This window comes from Centropristis striata, chromosome 17 (genome assembly GCF_030273125.1).
Source record: "Centropristis striata isolate RG_2023a ecotype Rhode Island chromosome 17, C.striata_1.0, whole genome shotgun sequence".
Taxonomy (NCBI): Eukaryota; Metazoa; Chordata; class Actinopteri; order Perciformes; family Serranidae; genus Centropristis; species Centropristis striata.
The window spans coordinates 20522942-20538163 of NC_081533.1; the positions used below are offsets into that span (position 1 = coordinate 20522942).

The 15222-nt window shown below is 40.1% G+C and overlaps 1 protein-coding gene across 5 annotated transcripts in view; it reads left to right on the forward strand.

Annotated features, from left to right (window-relative positions):
• Nucleotides 1–15222, forward strand: part of LOC131989545 (receptor-type tyrosine-protein phosphatase delta-like) — a 189386-nt gene that overhangs the window by 91275 nt on the left and 82889 nt on the right. For all 5 annotated transcript variants that reach the window (XM_059354782.1, XM_059354783.1, XM_059354784.1 and 2 more), the window contains exon 3: nucleotides 2084–2269. In XM_059354782.1, the coding sequence (XP_059210765.1) occupies nucleotides 2167–2269 (103 nt within the window). In that variant the 5' untranslated portion in view covers nucleotides 2084–2166. The remainder of the gene's footprint in view (nucleotides 1–2083; nucleotides 2270–15222) is intronic.

The following is a 15222-nucleotide window of genomic DNA, read 5'->3' on the forward strand; positions in this document are numbered from 1 at the left end:
ATCAGCATGTGTGTGTGTGTGTGTGTGTGTGTGTGTGTGTGTGTGTAAATGGGTGTATGCGCATGCCGGGCGTGTATAGAGAGAGGGAGGGCTGCTGAGTACTGTTTCTTGTGTGCTGCCTAATGTCATGTCATTATGGAAATTCACACATTAATTAACTCAAAGGCTATCACTTAGATTTGCAGGGGCAGATGCGTAAAACAATAACCGGAGGAGACAGGCAGCTGTACCTGCACTACGTATGATCACTGCAGCTTTATCCCCTCACGCCCTGCTCACGTTTTTCAGTCCAGTTGATTCTAATCAAATTCACAGTCCCTACAAACACTACTCATGTGAAAATTCTGTCTAGTGTGCTCAAATGTATGTATATGTATACACATTTGTGTTTGTGAGCGTGTGTGTGTCGGTGGTGGTGTGAGCGGGGGATGAGATTGCCTCAAATTGATTCCCTTCGCCACACGTCCCCCGCTCCTGCGCTTGCTGCTAGCCCTGCGGCGCTTGGAGACAGGTAGTCGTGTCTATCTCCCCCCAACACAAATCGAGTGTGACAGGTGCGCTATCTTCCCGTCTTTTCTGCCATTTACAGCCCACAGAAATGAAAGAGGGAGAGCTAGGGGCGAGAAAGAGGATGATTGGTAACAGGGAAATGAGGTACTTTGTCATCATCGGGCCTGCTGATTGGGCTTAGGGGGGGCTTGTTTTTCTTTTCTTTTTTTCATTTAGTGGGTGGCGGTCAAATCTGCAGATGAACAATCCAATAAAATATTATTTCTAGCAAAAGCATTTATCTGCACAGTTGCTGCCTCCTGAACAGACAGTTAGCGAAGCTGCAGAATCCCCTAACTTCAAGACATCTGACATGACGTGTGTTTGATCTCATGGTACATAAAGTGTCTGAAATGTGATGGTACATAGACTTTGTAGTGGTCCGCCTCCACCGGCCGCCACAGCTGAAACAACAATGTCCTGCAGAACAATGCAGGCAGACTTGCTAGCATGCTAACCAGCAGTACAGTATGTCATCAAAGCTCACACACTTGGATTAGCTTGGAGCTGTGTTACGAGCCGAAGACTACCGCAGAGCATCCATCACTAAGGATCAAGCTCTGGCTTAAGCAAATGGATGACAAGGGATAGAGCTGGTCTGCAGCTAATACTAGCTCACTGTATCACATTGATTTTCACAGCTAAAGAAGTGGCCCTTCGATAAAGGGCTGAAACATGAATGGCAACACTTGGCCGCTCTGTCTTATAGATTTTATTTGTCATTTAAGCGGTGCTGAAGAGAAAGTGTGTGTGTGTGTGTGTGTGTGTGTGTGTGTGTGTGTGTGTGTGCTAAAACTAAGCTACTCCATCACTTTGTATGGGCACTTAGAGCCATTAAAGCATCTATTATGGATTACGTGTAGTGTAAGGAGCATAAATATAAGCTTCAGATGAATTGGTTTATTGAATGTGTGTATCACACTGTCACTAAAAGACAGTTGGTATATTTTATATTGTACTTTAAAGAAAAAGACTTTAATAAAGTTGCTCCGTGCTCAAATTTACTTTACTCCTAATTGAGGAACAATGAAATGGCTTTCAGCATTTATGAGTGTTTCCTGTATTCCCATCATGCAACTGAAGCGCTTTTTATGTGAAACAGATATCAACACTGATCTTAGGAGGACTTAAAATGTACTCTTATTATACAGAGTATTTAATTGGTGCTTGCGACCAAAGCTGTGAAGACAAAATCTTATTAGTCCACCCTTTCATCTGTGTGGTTTCTCTCTCTCTCTCTCTCTTGCACTCTCTATCGCTCTCCCTCTCATGCACACGTGCACACGCATTGTGTGAAGTGACTATTCCATTTAGAGAACTGTCAGAACATACCCCGTGAGCACATCAGCCTCTTCCTATCCTCTGTCAGCTCCAGCCGAGGCTGTGTGGGGGTATGTCAGAAATGTGCAGGGATAGATAAAACCCGTGGAGCCAAACAGCTTTGTTTCATTCACTCCCTCTCTCTCTTTCTCTCTCCTTTTTTTCCTCCCTCCCGCTCCCTCTCCCTCTTCCCATCCCTCCTTGCCTTGCATAGGCTGTGAATACCCTGCATCTGAGAAATCAGACCAGACTGACTCACAGGGCTCTGTGAGCCAGCGCCACCGAGGCTGCCAAAGCATGCTGGTGCCAAGCTGTCCCACCATGCACAGAGCCAGACCCACGCTGCTGCTGCCGCTGCTGCTTGTCCTGGGTCTGTTCCTCCACCTCGCCGACGCTCAAAGTAAGTGGACCGTTGGCTTTCACGTGGGCCTCAAGTGTTGTGTCCTGCTGGGTTGGGGGCGGGGTGGCACGGGTGGGATTGGTTTTGTTTCTTTAGTTTCTTTTTTTTTTTTTCATTGAACATCAGACACATCAATATTTTATGTAACACATAAGAAACATAAATAAATACTTTATGATACTGCTGATACACTATACACTATACACTGGATGTGTACACTGGATGGATTGTGATATCACCACTACTGAAATGAGATGTTAGTCAAATTAGATATTAATAAATAAATAAATAATAATAATCAAATAAAAAAATATGTATATATATATATATATATATATACACATATTTTTTTATTTGATAATTATTTTTATATTATATATATATATATATATATATATATATATATATATATATATATATATATATATATATATATATATATATATATATATATATATATACAGTACTAATAAATTAAGTTAGGTCTCAGTCAATTTATGAAGAATAAAATTCTAAGGAGTAATACAGGATCTGTATAATTTATGGAATGAAAAAATATAAAATCACATTCAAAAATGACCTTCACTGCACAGAATAATGTATGTGCAGAGTTTGACACTTGATAACTGCTTTCACATTCATCTACTGAATGGGAAAAGTTTCTCTGTGCTCACCTTAAATCTAAGTTCAAGACATTTAGGTAAATGTTCACACGTACTGTGTGAAAACTTCAAGGCTCCAGTGCACATGCACTGATAACTAGCCGATGCCGATACCGATTATTTTGACATCAGTCTTAACCGATCCCCGATATGTTTCGCCGATTTTTTGGGGCCGATTCTTGAAGCTGATATTGCCTTTTCTCCCTCCCTTTACATGATAAAAATGACACAATGATAACAAATGTTACGCAAGTCTCAATTAAAACAAACAAAAGAAGCATTTATTAACAAAACAAACAAAAGTTGGATAGCAAACAATGTGTATGTTGTTTTAGGCCTCGAGGTGGTGGCGCCTCAGATGAGTCCACATATTTGATGTGTTTTTCTTTTTTCCGGTATCAGCACCCAGCTCACCAGCGAATGGCAGATGTTGCACTGATCCATGCCTGGTGTTGGCTCAGTGAAATGGGCTAATTGATCGGCAAACGCATGCACGTATCGGCCGATGCCGATACAAGTAAAAAACGCAAATATTGTCTACCTCTACTGATAACACACATTGTAAACATCCTCACTGATAAATCAAGTGATGTAGAAGGATAAGATGTATTTTTTATGGGCAGGAAATGATGTAATTGAATATGCTATGTTTCAATAATACTTTCAATAACACAAACACACACACACACACACACACACACACACAACTATATCGCACAATGGTCCATCTCCTCATCTCACCAAACTATCAAAATGTGTTCAATTCTCTATTTTACCTACTACTTTTTTCTGCCGCGTGAACCAGAAATGCTCAGGCCCCAGCCAAGAATCTCATCATGAGAAGTCATTGGAATTGAGTTACTTGACATCAGACACCTGCCCATTGATGTGTGACAACAGTTTTCAAACCTCATTGAGCTCTGGTCCTGCACCACAGCACCCCCCCCTTTCCCACCCTCCCTTTTTTTTTACACTAAGATCCATGAATCATTAGCTTCTGGAGTCACAGAGGGATGAATAAAAGTTTTATTGCTCCCTTTGCACCGACTGAAATCCCCTCAGTTCAGCTGAATATCTCTGACTGAAGGGATCATTCACCCAAGGTCATATACAACAGAGCCACGCAAAGTGAAATTGATGGGAGAGATTCACAACTTTGTGCTTGAGAAATGTTCCCTGCAATCTGTTCAAATGTGTTTTATTTTTCTTCTCTGCCTCCTGCCACATATGTCTCACAGCGGGGAAGAGCCAAGCGGAGAAATGTATTCTCCGTTTATCCCCCGTTTTATGTGCAGCTCCAGGATTTATTGACACAATTTAATTACGGGACCTTCCCAAAACGGCATTAACAGCCGATAAACGTTACCATTGAGGGGGCTCTTTAGTAGTTATCTTTTCAGAAACTCCCATCTTCCAGTCTAGTGTGAATTTACAAAACAGCATTTGATGAGAAAAACACTATTGCCAAAACCTTGCCTCAGACAACTGTCGTGACAAAACTTCCACTCTTGCGTGTCCAGACATTCCACAGTCACATGTAACAGAGACCTGCGCAAGTGTATTCAACAGCCCCCAAATCTTGACGCCTCCGTGCTCCCCATACCCCCCAAAACCCCCCATTAATTTCCTTCCTTTAGCCGTCTGGCTGTGAGCAGCTGCTGCTACCTCATACCCTACTTAGACAGCTGTGCTGGGTCATCATTTCAAAGCCAAAACAAACTTATCATGAGGTAGCCACAGTGGCTGTCTGTTAATGACTGAACGGGTGTGTGGGAGTCAGGGAGGTCACGGGGATGAGGTGCTTGTTCTGTCTTCAACTGAGGTAAGAGGGCAAGCGTCTGCTCATAGCCAGAACCACTTCAGGCAGCACATATTAGCCCTGGGATTTATATTCGTTCCATTCTGTTCCTGCACTGCCTGATCTCCCACATGCACGTGTTTGTACCTCCCCTTCCTAACTCCCTTCTATTGTTTTTCTTCCTAATCGCTCTCTTGCCAATTTTCTCCTCATTTCTTATTTGGGTTTTTTCTTTCTAATGTGTTTCCGCCTGCGTCTTTGTCTTCTCCCCACCTTCTCCCCTTGCTGTTTGGAAGCAGTGCAATAGCCCCTTCCAGCGTCTGAGCAGCTCCTTAATTTCCTCTACTATGCGGCTGCATATGCACACCCAGCCCAGACACTCTGGGGTTCTCTCCCCATCTGTGTTGTGCTCTGAGGACAAAAAAGACCACTCAGTTTAAGCCTGCTCCAGACTAAACCCAGCGAAAAAAAAGTGCATTTCTAAAAGGAAGCTGCCCTCTGTTGGTGCTCTGGATTCATTTGGGTGTGAGCTAGCCTCCGGCTGTGGACATGGTAGAGGATATGAGACATGCGAGAGCAGAAAATGGCTGAGTCGGCCTGCTCAACAGATGGCACAATCCTCGGAGCCAGTCCTACTTGCCACCCCACACAGTGGACACTGCAGCCCCCTCTCAAGAAAAATGCCAATCAGGCCCCCGAACAAACACACATTGCTGTTAATGTGTTAATGGGAGTGCTACCAAATGTGTTCTTTCTGCAAATGCTTCCTGTTGGGACCTGTGTGTAGCTGGGAAGAACATTACTGATTCAAAAATGATCTTAGAGGATTGTATCGCTGTGCTTCTGTTTGGTCTGTTGGTTTGTTTTCACTCTGTCATTGTTTTGTCTTTGGCCTTCTCTCTCTGTTGCTCTCTCTCTCGTTTTCTCCTTCACCCTGTCCCCCTCGCTCTTCAAATGCGGACCAATTAATTTGTGTGGCAAATTGGGCTTGGCAATAGCTTGAAAGAAGGGCATAATTGTCCCTGGTGAGCCAAGAGGACAGAGCGCAAGGGAGAAAGAGCAGGGAGGCAACAAACAATTCCTCTGTGTCGTTTGCTCAATAGTAATGCAAAAAGGAAGTGTTTGAGGATGAGAGGAGCGCTGGAAGCATTTAACATCTCCACCTGGGCAGGGATGAAGGATAAGGATAAAACTTGGGTGTTGGCCTCCACACTGAGTAACTTGGCAGTTCATTCACTCAATAGATTGTTTCATGAGTCGGACACTGAAATTAGGAAAAACCTGTTAGAGTATGTTTCAGTTCAATGTGTGTAACTAGAAAGTTTCCTCTAGGCAGCGTTTTGTGATTGAGCTACAGTATGCAACACATCGACCTACACTGATTGAGCTACATTACCAGTAGCAGCTGAACCGCAAAAGTCAAAATTGCTGACTGTTATAGGATTTTTTTTAATGTTTTCCCTCAGTGAACAAATTCATAAAAAAAACATACAGTAATATGCTTCGAGAAATTTGCTAAGATACACATATATGGAAAACCAGCTTACACACACCCACGCGCTTTTTACCCCATGCAGTGTTGGACCATGTCAAACCCTGGGCCTAATGGTGTTTTAATTGATTCCTCTCCTTGCTGGTGGATGGCATGGGGACTCCCAGCAAGCCAGCATGCTTCTCTTTAACACGTCAAATGAGTATCGACAGGCCCCTCCAGCCTCTCTAAACATTAAGATGTTAACACTCAAACCTCATCTCTCTCACTTATGCGTATTTACAGCCATATATACAGAAGCATGCACACACACAAACACACATGCACTTGCTCACAACATCCACAGATTTGAAATGTATGCGCAAATCCATTCAAGCCAGCAATCAAAGGTGAACCACATGGGACGAAGAACAGCAAATTGTCTATTGACGCGGCACTTCTTTTGAGCCAGTGCAGTTTGAGGAAAGCAAAGATGGGGTATGATGGGGGGAAAATGACTCCTATTTCAATGAAACAACATGAAGACGGTCACGTTTAAATGTTTGTTAAATAATCAGAGGCGAGATGTTTTTCTCCCCTTTTACACACAAATTTACGGAGGCCCTTAGAGGCAAGTGAGAGAATAAAACAAATGTTAATCCATTTTCTAAGTCTGATCTAAATTGTTTTCTCTCTTGTGATTATGACTTAAGAGAAGGTAGAATTTTTTTTTTTTCAAGGATAATCTTTCTAAATTCCTTATTTTATTTTCATCTGTGAAACAGGTGGAGAAAAAACAAGTTATGGCAGGATCATTTTTCTAGGTTACCTTTTTCGTCTGTGAAAACAGGTTTAGAAAAAGTTTTGGCAGTTTTTATTGTTGTTGTAATATGTATTTTGGCCACAAAAGGCTTAGGTGCAAGTGGTAAAAGCATTTATGTTTTCTATCTCCCTACACTCTAAACATAAGGGATTGTGTCTGAAATAAGTATTAAAATAACAAACACTTTAAAAAAAAAAAAAATCCTAACAGCCTTGTTTTTTACCTGGTCAAACTTTTTAATCCTCTTTTTTGAGCCATAAACACTGGAGATAATTAAGATCAGATGAAAAGAAGACAAGAAAAATGGATCTTTTTCTAGATTTTTTTTCCCTCTCTTGCCTCTCAGGGCTTCTGTATACATTAAAGCATCACGCTGTTTTGTGATAGGAATCGCTTTCCCATATGGTCACTATAAAGATACGTAGGCGCAAGTTAAACATTTATGATCTGAGAGTGTCTACTGCTCTATTTGGAGTAATTTGTTTCGGAGTCCTGCAGTAACAATCCAACAACATCTGCCTGCATTTTGAGTCTCTTCTGGTATTTTGTGGGTGGAATGCAGATGATCATAACTATGATTTGCAGTGGCGTTTCTATATCAGAGAAATGCATGTTGGGATGAACTGGGTACTTGAGCATGTACACACACACACACACACACACACACACACACACACACACACACACACACAAAGAGACACACTGGAGTAGTCACAATTACACACATGTACACACAAACTCATGCACAAATACCCCCTAAGCAGGATCACCTTGTAGCAAGTCCGAAAGCTAATGATACTCAATTCCCCAGATGACATCAGGCTGTAATATGTGTGCTTTATGCATGCCTGGCCTAATATGAATTATTGTAAAATAGTGTTGTATTTGCATATGAGCTTCCGGGCTATACTGAAATTAGCATTTTTACAACAGCTCAAATTAAATCCCTCTGCTTAATTTGCCTGCATGCTAATTTGATTTAAATTGAGTCTATTCCATTCCCTTTTACACTCATACCCACACAGCACTAACATACAAACCACGCACGCATACTTATTCAAGCACACACACATGTATGAATGCACAGTATGTACTCTTACCCCCCCACTGAACACACGGAATTAGACACACAAATAAACACAAGCACACACACACATCTTACATGCTAGTGTATCCACATAAATAACATTAAAGTAAGAGGAGAATTGAGCTCGTAGTGGTTTTGATCCAACTTTAAATCACTGTAATTCCTTCAGTCTACCACCTCGTTCATCATTCTGCCGGACACTGCTCAAGTGGAAATCTCATTGTTGGCTCCACTCGTTCATTTCAAAACGCGTCTTACCACAGTACGTCTTTAAAAACAGCATCAACATCTACAAGAGGAGAGAGTGTGCATCATGTTCACACTTCAAATACAAGTGGTGAAAACACCTTCACTGAGATTGCCAGCACTTAATTACCATCTAGTTGTTTGGATGAAGACCTTGTGACAAGACTGGGAATTTAAGATAAAAACAATGTTATCAGTGCCATGCAAGATGCTTGTTGCTCGCAGGTTGAACGAAATGAGCAGGAAGTCATTATCATTTTCTTTGGCTGAAAATCCCTGTACCAAGTCCTTGTTAATAATGTGCTGTGCAATTATGTTTTAAGGTTATATGAGGCCCATTATTAACTCCATGAATGCCAATTCATCTGGCAACTATGCCCCAGTGTATTATTTAGGGCCATTAGCCACATCTATGGATTGCAGTCATTTTTCTTTGCACTTAGACCACAGAATCGCACAAAAGCCAAGCAATTTTCAACACACTCCTGACCCTCCCACTCAAAGAGAAGCAGATAATCACACACACTATTGAGATGTTGTACAGGCCCAGATGCAGGTAATTAAAGGCTAAAACCCTGCCACTATCGCCATATCTAAGTGCACTTATGTCTCCAAGACACATTGACTTGAAAATGGTGTGGCAATTTAACCATGTTGCATCATTCATGTCTCAGAGTGGTAATATTGACAGAACAAAAGAACCATAATCAAAATTGTAAATCCATTGAAGTGACAATCAAAAAAAACCTCCCAGAATCCCTTTCTTTAAATCCATATATTTGAATGCCTTCACATGAAATGACTGGGTCTATCATACTGTGAAAAGGTATGGATTTCAAGCAGACACCTCCTTATCTGTCCTTTGAGCTTTTAAGGTGCCAAAAAAACAATAGAAGAGCACGTTAATGCAGTGCACCAGACTAGGTCTCTATCCTTACACAGTCTCTTTCTCTCACACAAAGGGTACCTTGTAGCATGCCTTTGAAGCTGGGATCAGCCAGTGAGCTGAGCACAATGCCAGCTGTTTTGCATCTGCCGGGCTTACACTTGGCATGATTCTGGCCTTGCTGGCATATGTACTAAATCTGATCACCCTTCATACGCTATGCCAGTGAACTGTATAACAATGCAGGTGTTTCGTGACATTGCCCCAGTGACAATGCAATTAATAGATTGATGCTGTAGCTGCAGTAATGGGATTACTGGACCAGTCAAGTCTGAAATACATCAGTGTCGCCTGCACAGATGATGTTTTACCGCAGTGTGCAGGCTGAACAATGAAATGCTGGAGTACATATCATGCACACATGCAGTATTTTAAGAGTCGTACTAGAATATAGACTTGACGCTAAAAGATGATGTTAGTCTGATTTAAGATGTTTTAATGCTCATAGTAGAATGCCATCAATAAAATCAACTCTTCTGAAGACAAAAATGGAAGTCAGAATGGTAATGTGCTTCTGATCATATCCATTCTGTTCAAGATCATAACATTCTGTCAGTGGTGGAGACTGTCTGATTGCCTTATTTGCATTAATGGTAGCTAATTTATCTACCGACTCTGGATCGACTCATTAAGCACTTTCTGGATACAGGTATACCAATATAAACGATCATTTATTGCAGGTTTGGCTAAAGCATGACCTCGTCTGCTATACCTTCACAGCTTATTAATCAACCCATGATTACAATTTCAGCAATTGTTAACACTGTGTGGCGAGGAAAAATATATCTTAATCATGTGGCATTCACAAAGCTATAAACACAAGAACAAGTTTGTATTTTGGATACCATATACAAAACAGGTTAACTTCAAATTATGGGAGCTAAGAGATAGGGAGATGGGTTAAGACAATAGATACTCCATTTTTTTTTAAATCAAAGTTTATGCTTAAAAAACAGGACATTATCTTGTTTAATATGTGCCATCCAGAACAGAAATCTGAACATTGGATAAAGCCAGGATCAAAGTATTATATTTAGTATCGTGTTTAATATCTTCTTAAATCTGAAAAGTACTGTCAACAGCCATAAAAACAAATATGTTTTGCCATGTTTGGGAATAAAATGTTCTATAAATCAGGCTATGAATTATATATAAATAAACCCCTACTGTAAAAAAAAAAAAAAACCTTCAGATTATAGTTAGGAATCAAAGCAAAAAGGATAATACAAAGTGAAGATTTCTGGCCAAAATTGTAAAACATTTTTTTAAACACATTTAAACATATGTATTATAAAAACTCCATACATTTAAAAAAAAACACTGAATTGAATTGAATAAGGTGACTACTTACATCAAGAAAATGCATTTATTTTGTATTACAAGTTTTCTGAAATGGTATGTTTAAATATCCAAAAGAGGAATTTAAAATTTCATTTTAACCAGTGCATGCAAAAACAATGTTTTTGCCTGTAGTGTCTCGCATTAATGATTCTTCAAAGTACTGTAAAAAAAAAAAAAAAAGGCATCTGCAAAAGTCTTCCCTCTTGTTTAAATGTGAATGTGTTTTTTGGACTTTAATAGCACATAACAGTTTGGTTATAAAAGCTTTTTTGAATTATCTGCCTTAGAATTCATAAATCTGAGTGTGTGTGTGTGTGTGTGTGTGTGTGTGTGTGTGTGTGTGTGTGTGTGTGTGTGTGTGTGTGTGGTCGTGCATGCGAGCTTGTGTGGGTAACACCTGGCCCTAGGCTGCAGCTTTGGTCTCACTCCAGGGGTCCTAAGAGTGCGACACATTGCACTGATCTCGGCGCAGCACATTTGTGTGCCTGTGGGGTATGTTGAGATTCTGCAGTGGGGTTAATGGTCTAAACCATTCATCTCCATGGAGTGCCTTGGGGCAATCTCTCAGTCCCAGCCAGAAAGCTTACATCCCCACCTTCTTACCTACAGCACTCTCCAATGCTTGACGCCGATTGGGAATCTTTATGCCCTAAGCTCCTCTTTTCACAGTTGATTTACATTCAGTGGAGTGATGGAGTGAGTGCTCAAAGTCCGTCTTTGGAGAGCCGTCTCTCTCACCTAATACTCTCACACACACTGCATTTGTCACTATTTTCTGTCACTCCGCCTTCTCACTTGTTTGTTTGCTTGCTCACTCATTAACTCACTCTCTTGCGCACTTTATTCACACACTCCCCGATTTACGCTCGCTCCCTCTTTGGCTTCTTTGCACCACCAAGTGAGTCATGCCATTTGAGGAGCTGAGATTTATTGTGACACACAGCTTTAGTGTGGTTTATTAGTTATGGCAAATGAGAGTGAAAGCCTCCATTGAGAGGCGAAAATGCTCTCACGCCACAGCCAGACCCATAGGCTTTTCCAGTTGAAACTGAGCCAAGCTCTTGTTTCTAATGGCACAGAGCTCTAAGTGCCCATCCCATCATGCCGCAGAACATGGAATACGCATTTCCACACACACATGATTACCAAAGGGTCCCAGGACATTTATGAGGCATTTATACAGCATCCATCATAACATCCATGAACAGTCTGTTTCCTCTTAGCTTTAACACTCCCTTGGTGCAGCCTTTCATGTCATTCATCATTCTCTCATCAACTAATTAATTACCACAATCCCCTCCATCACTTGAGTCATGATGAAGGATATTTCAAGTTAAGTGTAGATAATTAATGTACAACGGAGGGGGATCCAGAGTGGTCATTTGCCTCGAAAACCTCATCTGGTGTTCCTGGCTCTCTCCAAATATTTAAAGGCAAACACGCAGTCGGACATATTTCATCACAAACTTTTAGTCCTCTCAAGTTCAATCTCACTCAGTCCTCGCACAGTCATTCTTTAATCCACTCATCTCCCCACTTTTATCTCTCCCTCAGTCTGATAGTTAGTACAAGAAAGAGCACGTATGGGGGAAGAGGGGAGAAGGCTGTTGAGCAGGCTCGATGATGTCAGGATTTATGCCTACATGGATTTCTTTAAGTACACCTTCCAAATAAGATTTTCCCACTCTCCTCCTCATGCCCCTCGGAGAGAGGAAAAATAACACACGAGTCTCAGAGAGATTCCCTTTCATATGCTCAGTCTCCTTCCTGCCACTGCCTGGGTAAGACAGAAATTTCACACCGCATGAGCTGCTGCCTCTCATTACACGGCGCAATTTAATTGGCTGTGCTTTTCCCCCGTTGTGATTATTCAAGGAGAGATGTCAACGGAAAGGATAAACTGTAGTTTTGCCATTAAGTCCCACAGGGGACAGCCTTATTTTGTCTTTGGCCAAATTATGCCGAATCCAATGGGAGGGGAGTGGGAACGCCCAGCAGTCAGTTAGCAGGCAGCAAAGTGCGACTGAAAGGCCTGGTTAAACATGGCTAAATGAGATTGTTGAGTGTGTTGTAAGCTAATTGCTTTCAGTCTGCATCAAATCCAGAATTATCACAACTCACATCCTCAAGCATCTTATTTGCACATATGATAATGAAATAATTTAAAATGTATTTTACAACCTATGTAATTTTACACATGGTAGTGTGAAAAAAAACCTGCATGGATATATAAGTACATGTATTTTATTGTTTATACTGCCACACAGACCGTATCTAATATTTGCATATTCCTCAGGCATACAGTATGGATAGTTATGCTAGAAGTTGCAGCTGTGTGGGGTTGTACACATTCACAGCCTGCACAGTATACATGTATAAAAATAGTATTGTGTTCTCCACACACATACTGGACACCTAATGGAACCAAGAGATGGACAACATGGCATATCTGTAATAATATGCTTTCATTCTCCATTACTGCCAAAGAGCACCACTGATCAGATGGTCTGGAAAATCCACTTTGACCTATGCTAAAAATAACTAGAGATGTGATGTCTGCCTCAGTAATTTACGTAGAATATACGAAAAAAACCCAGGTTTGTTTCCAGAAAGTAATGTTATATATATAATATAATATAATGTAATATATAATATAATATAATATAATGTAATATATATATATATATATATATATATATATATATATATATATATATATATATATATATATATATATATATATATATATATATATATATATATATATATATATATATATATATATTTATATGGGTCAGATTGACAAAGTGTAAACTGCCACAGATACAGAATTTCAAGATACCATGGAAGTTAGAGATTAGGAGTAGGTAGATAGAAAAGAAAGCCAAAGACGGGAGAGAAAAAGCTTAGATAAAGATTAACTGAAAGAATGGATGGATTGACTTTCAAAGGCATTCGAACCAGATGAGGTGATAGGAATGAAGGAAAGGCAAAGCTAATATGAGTTACAGGGATTTCTTTTATGTTCCTTCACTGCTTAGTCACGACTCTTCTTCCTTTGCAAAGCTCAAAGATAATTTATAAAAAGTAATCCTGGAGCCTACAACTTTAATCCTACAGATATGATAAGGTTCCTGACATCTTATGAAATTATCTCAACCGTTTTCTTTTTTTTTTTTTAAGGATGTGAAATTCGGTAGTGAAAGTCAAAGGTAAACAGATTAAAGGTATTGTGTTTTGTATTGAATGTCAGCATTTTGATCTTACTTCAAGTCTTTTGTCACACACAATGAAAAAGCCAACGTTTGTCTAGAAAGTATCAGTCATTAGGTTCAACTTCAACCAACTTCTATCAAAGAGTGGTGTGCACAAAGGGAAGCACTCTGGCTGTTGGTATTATTATCATAGCAAATGGAAACTAAAGCATTATTGGGAAAAAAATGAAAGAATGATGCAGGTTTATAATGTGTGCTGGGTGAGGAAAAGTGAGCTGAAAATGCAATCTTATGTTAAAATCATAATCCAGTGCAACAGAGAGTAAGGCAATAAGCAGGGAAAATAACCCAGGTCTAGGCAACTTAGTAGTAATCAATTGGTTGCATAGTGACTAAAGCGATTCAGGGATGGAGATGGGAGTCACAATAATAGCAAACAAAAAAAGCAAAACAGAACCGTGAGAGGGTATTCTTATCTCAAGATGACTGCTATCTCGTGGAAGACGGCCACTTTCGTTTTGCAATGCCTCATTGTGTGGTGTCTTTGAAATGCACAAGGGCCTGTTACACAGCATTCATTTTGTTTCATCACTCACACAAAGGCTTGACTGACATTATTTGAGATAGTTTGTTTCAGGTACAATGAAAGTAATTATTCTGGCTGCATTGAGAACAGAGAGAGTACAAATAGAAAGTAAGCAATATTATTGGCAATGACAGAATATTACAGTAAATTGTTAATAAAAGCGAGACAAATAACTGCATGTTTCTTTTTAGATCCATAGCCCCATTTCATCAGTACATCACTCCTGCGTCATACAAAGGCTTTTTTGAGCTTTGCTAGTAAATAACAATGTTTGAGTAGCACCGAACTATAATGGGCATTGAGTCACATATTTGGTCAAGGCTGCTTTTAGTACCAGAAAAACAGAACAAGAATGAGAACAAAATGGGTTTGAGTTTTTAACCCCAAGCAGTTTCAATGTGCTTTCTTTTTTCTTCTGTTGCATTTTAGTCACGGTGGCCTTGTTTTTCACTGCAATATATAAGTCGTGCACCTCTATGGAAACAGCAAAAACATGGCTATAAGTAGGGAGAACTAAAGGATGTCCTGCAATGCAGTGTAACACAGTTATAGAGCAATAAATCATAAAAGTTGAATTTCTTTTACAAATATTGGAATAAAATTGAATTTATCATATAGCACATTTTTCCAAGTCTCCACAAGTATTGAAAACATGGGGCTCCACATGCTATACATATTGAACTTTTTACATTTTTACAACCTCTACTTATCTCTCTTGTCCTCTCCCCTCTGCTCTGTGTTAAAAGCCTGCAGTTCAGTCGAAGCCCTACTAATGTTT